General features: G+C 41.4%; 1 protein-coding gene across 1 annotated transcript; it reads right to left on the bottom strand.

Moving 5' to 3' along the window:
- Positions 1 to 1751: 1751 nt before the first annotated feature.
- LOC110311966 (resistin-like alpha) lies at positions 1752 to 3484 on the bottom strand. Its single transcript, XM_021185551.1, has 4 exons — positions 3407 to 3484; positions 3089 to 3240; positions 2569 to 2649; positions 1752 to 2026 (listed from the first exon to the last, which is right to left on the bottom strand). Exons 1-4 carry the CDS (start codon positions 3460 to 3462, stop codon positions 1899 to 1901), a joined length of 417 nt encoding a protein of 138 aa, XP_021041210.1. The 5' UTR covers positions 3463 to 3484; the 3' UTR covers positions 1752 to 1898.
- Positions 3485 to 7880: the final 4396 nt, after the last annotated feature.

Below are 7880 nucleotides of genomic sequence, written 5' to 3'. Positions count from 1 at the left end.
ACTAGGACAAAATAGCAACCAACAGATTGGGAAAAGATCTTTATCAATCCTACATTCAATAGGGGACTAATATCCAATATATACAAAGAACTCAAGAAGGTAGACTCAAGAGAATCAGATAACCCTATTAAAATGGAGTATAGAGCTGAACAAAGAATTCTCACCTGAGGAATACAGAATGGCTTAGAAACACCTAAAGAAATGTTCAACTTCCTTAGTCATCAGGGAAATGCAAATCAAAACAACCCTGAGATTCTACCTCACACTAGTCAGAATGGCTAAGATCAAAAACTCAGGTTACAGCAGATGTTGGTGAGGATGTGGAAAAAGAGGAACACTCCTCCATTGTTGATGGGATAGTATGCTGGTACAAACACTCTGGAAATCAGTCTGGTGGTTTCCTCAGAAAATTGGACATGGTATTATTACCTGAGGACCCAGCTATACCTCTCCTGGGCATATATCCAAAAGATACTTCAACATATAATAAGAACACATGCTCCACTATGTTCATAGAAGCGTTATTTACAATAGACATAAGCTGGAAAGAACCCAGATGTCCTTCAACAGAGGAATGGATACAGAAAATATATTCCATTTACACAATGGAATACTACTCAGCTATTAAAAACAATGAGTTCATGAAATTCTTAGGCAAATGGCTCAAACTAGAAAATATCCTGAGTGAGAGGTAACCCAATCACAAAATAACACACATGGTATGCACTCATTGATAAGTGGATATTAGCCCAAATGCTCAGAATACCCCAAATACAATTCACAGACCACATGAAGCTCAAGAAGAAGGAAGACCAAAGCATGGATGCTTTGGTCCTTCTTAGAAGGTGGAATAAAATACTCATGGGAGCAAATATAGAGACAAAATGTGGAGCAGAGACTGAAGGAAAAGTTATCTAGAGACTGCCCCACCTGGGGATCCATCCCATATACAGTCACCAAACCCAGACACTATTGCCTATGCCAAGAAGTGCATGCTGACAAGGAGCCTGATATAGCTGTTTCCTAAGAGGCTCTGCCAGAGGCTGAAAATTACAGAGTGGATGCTTGCAGCCAACCATTGTACTGAGCACAGGGTCCCCAATGTAGGAGTTATAGAAGGACTAAAGGAGCTGAAGGGGTTTGCAACCACATAGGAAGAACAATAATATCAACCAACCAGACCCCCATATCTCCCAGGGACTAAACTCCCAAGCAATGAGTACACATGGAGGGACCCATGGCTACAGCTTCATATGTAGCAGAGGATAATCTTGTTGAACATTAATAGGAGAAGAGGCCCTTGGTCCTGTGAAGGCTCGATGGCCCAGTGTAGAGGAATATCAGGGCAGGGACGTGGAAGTGGGTGGGTAGATGGGGGAACACCTTCATAGAGGCAGGGGGAGGGAGGCTGGGATAGGGAGTTTGCAGGTGGGGGGAACCAGGAAAGGGGATAACATTTGAAATGTAAATAAAGAAAATATCCAATAAATAAATAAATAAATAAATAAATCTTTAAAAAGTTTTTTTTTAAGTATGATATTTTCTTTAGTATATTTCATGTCAAACAATGTACTCAATCCATTCTGTTTGTGAGGAATAGAAGTGGAGGTTCAGCCTGTTTTGCCATTCTCCCTATGTTTCCTAACCAGGCATCTCACATGCCTTACTATGATGTTAGCTGTGATATTGAAAATGGTTTTTGGCAAGAACTATCTCAAGGTAGGAGTAATAACATTGAAAACAAACCCAGACACATGCAAATTTGTCTTTATTTTTCAAGAAGCAGGGTAAATGGGCAATATGAACGCATCAAAGGCACATGAGCCAGATTTCTAAGTTGAGACCACAGATTTTGTTAGATTCATCCTATCAAAGCTGGGTTCTCCACCTCTTCATTCTTAGGACAGTTGGCAGCAGCGGGCAGTGGTCCAGTCAATGAGTAAGCACAGGCAGTTGCAAGTATCTCCATTCTGGATCTCCCAAGATCCACAGGCAAAGCCACAAGCACACCCAGTAGCAGTCATCCCTGCATAATCATGTGAGAACAGATGTCAGAGCCCTTGAATTATAAGGTATGGAAGGTCCCTAACTGTTCGTTCTTCTTAGAAAGCACCTGAGTTGATCTCTTTTGCAGCTCATAAAGCTATACAAGTTTCACAGTTCTCTTCAAGCAAACCAAATGCAAAAAGTTTCTTAAATTGAAGGATTTGGAAGATGGAGTTTCACTGTGTTTCATTAATAGCACATTCACCCCTGTTCTGCCTCTGCCTGCCTACAATATAAACAAAAAAGATTAGGAAAGAAATGAAGGCCATATTCATTACCAGACACTTGAGGGACAGGAAGAGCTGGCATAAAGGAAGAAGCTGACATGAAAGGTTGAAACCCAAAGTCTTTCTGTAGCATTCTTGGGGAATTGAAGATCAGGAAGGGGAGTCTGCACAGCTGGAATGATAGCTCAGCTCCATGGCAGTACAAACTCAAGTTAGGAGAAGGTGGTATTAGGAGACTGATGGGAGAGGACACAGGGACAGCACAGTCACAAATTCTCCTTGAGGAATTACTCACCAGTAGGGCAGGAGGCCCATCTGTTCATAGACTTGACACTAGTGCAAGAGAGAGTCTTCGTTACAGTGGAGGGGTAGTTATCTGAGTAAGAGAGAAAAGATATTGCCCATGATCTGTCTCACAATTCCCTTGTAAGTGCTCTTCTATCTTTGGGATGACACTGGTTCCATAAGTAGTCCCCTTGCTAACTTTTAAGATGCAGCTTCTTCATTTCTGAAGAAAAAGTAATGGTTGTATTTAACTCATAATGTGGCTATGAACATTAAATGAACTAAAAGCTTAATATCCCTGTTTTATGATGTGTTCATAGATTACAGGCTCTATCCTTTTTATTCATCCTCATTAACAACATTGAGTTCTTATCTAAGAGTTCAAATGAGGAGGATGCTGAAGGAAGGCCTGGTCAAGAAGGCAGGGATGAAGAGGACTAAGAGCTTAGACCAGGATACAAGGGATTTTAGGTCTTATGTACAGTCAGCATCAGCACGATTAAGCTATGAATTCTCCTATTCATTCATACCTTGATTAGCAAGAAGTTCCTTGACCTTTTTCTCCACGATAATCTCTATGGTCTCATCAGTATTCACTGGGACCATCAGCTGGAGAAGGGAGATGCAGATGAGAAGGGAAAAAGTTGTAGTCTTCATCCTGTTCAAAGTTGGCGTCCCGGGGCTGGAGGGAAAGAGCAGAGAAGGTGAGATTGCTGAGCTCTTGGGTGGCTGTGAGGGAAAGGACATATTCTGGAGAGAGCAGCGAGAGCTCAACAGAAGTAACTGTACTATCACTGCTCTAGATGTTTAGAAAAGAAGAGAGGGTCCCACAGAGCTGACCGACTCACCAGAATCTCAGGAAAGGTTCCAGGACCTGGCCAGATGAGATGCTTTTATACACCATGGGATTGCTGACCTAGGTACCCTTAATACATACAAACACACCCCAGTGGAGTAAGCACTTTTAGTACATTTTGGCCACCCACATGTATTGTTTAGCAATTTCTTGTGAATTATGATACTAGGCCAAAGTAGAAGTGGTGTGGTTCAAGAGACTTGAGGAAGTAAACCCACTTCATCTGTTTGGAAAAGCTCTAACTTACAAGATTCACAACCCCCACTCTAACCTGCTGAGCTGCCAAGTTGTGTCCCTTGACCACATGAAGGTACCTGGAAAGTTTTGCGGAGAACTCTATACATACAGCATCAAAGAATTGCAATATATTCTGGTATTATCTTTTCAGTGATGGAGCGCCATTCAAGTTGATCCTGCTCCTGAAATTAACACACACACACACACACACACACACACACACACACACACATACACACAGAAGCACACAGGCACACACATGGAGAGAGAGAGAGAGAGAGAGACAGAGACAGAGACAGAGACAGAGACAGAGACAGAGACAGAGACAGAGACAGAGACAAATCATAACAAAGTCTCATACAGTGCACTGGGCACCAGAATAGGGACAAGATAGAACTGAAGATCTTAGGAAAGAGTGACTGCATGTTCCTACTATTGGTGCTGATACCTTTTCCCACAAGGTGTGAGGATACCTCTTGTTCTATCATTAGTTGTAGGAACTTTACTTTGGGTGATAAAACATGAAACCAAGTCTGAATTGACTATCTAGAGGGAAAGTCTAGGTGAGATGTCTATAAGAGAAATCCAAGTGGAGGTGTTTTCCTCTCGGTATTCTTGAGTAATATGCCTGCTCCCTGGGTGGAATCTGCTGTGTGAGTTCAGAGATGCTACGAGACAGGCTAAAGGTTTAGAACAAAGTTTATCATCCTTGAGAACAACAAGTAATGGAAGAAAATATTGGAAACCTGTAATGAGGTTGCTAAAGCACTGCTATGTGTAGTAAAAAGTGCATCTAATCCAAAGATACCTGGCTAGTCAGAGCAGATTTGTATAAGTGAAATATTGCAAAGGGGGAAAATATATGGCTAGTATATTTTGCACTGGCCTCTGGTTTGGGGGTAAACTTGATAAAAGAGAGAATGACATGAGATATTGGCTTGCCTGCTTCTTACAGTTGGCAGGATGGAAGAGAAAGAGAGAACAAGTTAGATTTGTGCTAAAGGTCACTTCCTTGTATTCAAACATTTGAAGACCTTGGAATAGTCAGGGAGAAAAAGGAGACAAACAAACAAAGGACTGCAGAAGTGATGTTTAATGCCCAGTTTATAGCTAATGTTTAAGATTTAATGCCAGCTTAATACCAAATAAGATAGGACTATGTTCACTGGGAAGTTAAAAAACAAACTCAAAAACAAAAAAATCTTGATTTATCAGGAACCATAGTCCGATGCAGGGCTTTGGTGACTTTTTTAGAAATCTCTTAGTGGGATGAGATCTACGTGAAATTGGAGACCATCATGACTCAAGACCAGCAAATAAACTGAGTACATAAACACACTGAAACACTCGGGAGATGAAGAAAGGAAAAAGCAAATAAGTCTTGCTCATGTTGCTAAAAAACAAATGTGGCAAGAGATTTGTGTTGAGCTAGAGTCCCTAAGGGAAAACATGATAAAACGCCAGATGCTGGATTTGTGGCTTTCTGAAAGGCTTTGAAGCCTAACCAAGGATTAAAAGAAGGGGGAAAGTTGAAAGATGCATGTTGTCCCCAGTGCACCCTATGCATGGGAAGGCAATGTCATTGGATAGAAACCACCAAGCTGCTCCTTTGACAGAGTGGCCAAAATTGCCTGCAATTGAAGACTGTAGATGACAACTGGAGACCTCCTTCCAAGTTACTTCAATTTTGGTGGGTACTGAACCCAAAATTATATTTATTATATTTATGCATCACAGTTCCCCAAAGCAGTAGGAGCAATAGGTGGGTGAATCTGGGGATAAAACAGTCTAGGTAAAAACAGCAAAGCTTGTCTTAGGTGTGGACAGTAATCTCAGCCCCCACCCCCGGAAAAACTGTGTACAAAAAGTTGTGCTTGGGATAGAACTTGTCCAGCTAACCAGGGGCTCCCACTGAAGCCATGCATGCCTGAGGAATAGACAGTTGAAATGGCCAGAGCTGATCAGATAGTCTAGCAGACCCACGGTGTGGTACAACCAGGAATGTGGTGTTCAATCCCACTTGTACCTGGGCTAAACTAATTTGAAATGTCCCACCAAGGCTTTGGGGATACGGAAAATGCTTGGAGGTCAGTGAGTTTCCTTCATATAAGGAAGCCTTCATATAAGGAAGCCTTCATATAAGGAAGGAACTTGTGTATTAAGTAGTGGGATCTTTTCATGCTGTGTTTGATCTTGCTAATACATATTCTTTAGCTTTTCCAGAACCAATTTGCATTCACTTGAAATGGACAACAGTGGACATTCATAGCTCCCAAAGTTACCTTCACAGTCACATTCTTTGCGTGGGGCTGGTGTCCTCCGTCCTTGACTGTGCCTTGCTGACAATACTCTAAAAAATGCTAATTTCTGAGTGTTTTTACACATTGAATAAAATCTAAAACCATACACATACTGATAGAAAAAAAAGGGTAGAAGATGAATTTACATGAGATAACAAGGGCCCAACACAGCTGTAAAATTCTTGGGAGTATTATTGTCCTGTAAGACACATATTATACCTGAAAAAGTTTCTTTTTTTTAATGCTACAATACCCTGCACCTGTAAGTGTAAAAGAGCTGCAGGTATACTTGTGGTGCCCAGGATACTGGAAGATCTGCATTTGGCCCAAATAATCCATTCTTTGTATAAATTGATATACCAGTGGGTGTGGCATGGGATTGGTCTGAAAATGCTCAATAAGCTTTTTAACAGGATAATACTCTTACAGAACATGATAAATAGCTGTGTATTCTGTTACCACAGTGGTAACAACGTTTGTGGATGAGACCCATATATAAGATGACTTGCTCCATGAAGAAATGGCAGATAGACAGGAATACAAATATGACTCACTTATGTAGACACTGCTACATATAAACATTTCCATTGAAATGAACAACAGGTAAAGCCATAGTCAAAGTTCTTATCCAGTTCAGTTTCATTTATAGATGCCACAAAAAATTGGAAGGTATAGCCATTTCAGAAAAACTGGTGTATAGGTATTTACTGAGACACCCAAGAAAAATTATACTTCTTTTATTTTGCATTTTTATTAGATATTTTCTTTATTTACGTTTCAAATATTATCCCCTTTCCTGGTTTCCCCTCCAAAAATCCCCTATCCCCTCCCCCCACCCCCTGCTCACCAACCCATCTACTCCTGCTTGCTGGCCTTGGCACTCCCCTATACTGGGGCATAGAAACTTCACAGGACCAAGGGCTTCTTCTCCCATTAATAACCAACTAGGCCATCATCTGCTACATATGCAGCTAGAGCAATGAGTCCCACCAAGTGTTTTCTGTGGTTGGTGGTTTAGTCCCAGGGAACTCTGGGGGTTATGGTTAGTTCATATTGTTGTTCCTCCTATGGGGCTGCAAACCCCTTCAGCCCCTTGGGTACTTTCTCTAGCTCCTTCATTGGGGACCCTGTGCTCTGTTTAATGGATGGTTGTGAGCATCCACTTCTGTATTTGTCAGGCACTGGCAGAGCCTCTCAGGAGACAGCTATATCAGACTCCTGTCAGCAAGCTCTTGTTGGGATCTCAAAACTCTGGGTTTGGTGGTTGTATATGGGATGGATCTCCAGGTGGGGCAGTCTATGGATGGTCATCCTTCAGTCACCTCAACTCCTTCCATGGGTATTTTGTTCCCCCTTCTAAGAAGGATCAAAGTATTCACACTTTGGTCTTCCTTCTTCTTGAGTTAGATGTGTTTTGCAAATTGTATCTTGGGTATTCTAAGTTTCTGGGCTAATATCCACTTATCAGTGAGTGCATATCTAATGACTTCTTTTGTGATTGGGTTACCTCACTCAGGATAATATACTCCAGATACATCCATTTGCCAAGAATTTCATAAATTCATTGTTTTTAATAGCTGAGTAGTACTCCATTGTATAAATGTACCACATTTTCTGTATCCATTCCTTGGTTGAGGGACATCTGGGTTCTTTCTAGCTTCTGGCTATTATAAATAAGGCTGCTATGAACATAGTGGAGCATGTGTCCTTACTACCAGTTGGAAGATCTTCTGGGTATATNCCCAGGAGAGGTATTGCTGGATCTTGTGGTAATACTATATCCAATTTTCTGAGGAACTGTCAGACTGATTTCCAGAGTGGTTGTACAAGCTTGCAATCCCACCAGCAATGGAGGAGTGTTCCTCTTTCTCTACATCCTCACCAGCATCTGCTGTCACCTGAATTTTTGATCTTAGCCATTCTGACTGG

The sequence above is a fragment of the Mus caroli genome, chromosome 16 (genome assembly GCF_900094665.2).
Source record: "Mus caroli chromosome 16, CAROLI_EIJ_v1.1, whole genome shotgun sequence".
In the NCBI taxonomy this organism is placed as follows: Eukaryota; Metazoa; Chordata; class Mammalia; order Rodentia; family Muridae; genus Mus; species Mus caroli.
This window is presented reverse-complemented; position numbering and strand designations above follow the sequence as displayed.

Excerpts from the sequence above, each read along its gene's own strand:
- LOC110311966 (XM_021185551.1), bottom strand. The coding sequence starts at position 3,462 with ATGGTGTATAAAAGCATCTCATCTGGCCAGGTCCTGGAACCTTTCCTG. Across the intron at positions 3,241-3,406 it reads GAACCTTTCCTGAGATTCTG|CCCCGGGACGCCAACTTTGA; the intron begins GTGAGTCGGTCA and ends CTTTCCCTCCAG. Across the intron at positions 2,027-2,568 it reads ATGGGCCTCCTGCCCTACTG|GGATGACTGCTACTGGGTGT; the intron begins GTGAGTAATTCC and ends ATGATTATGCAG.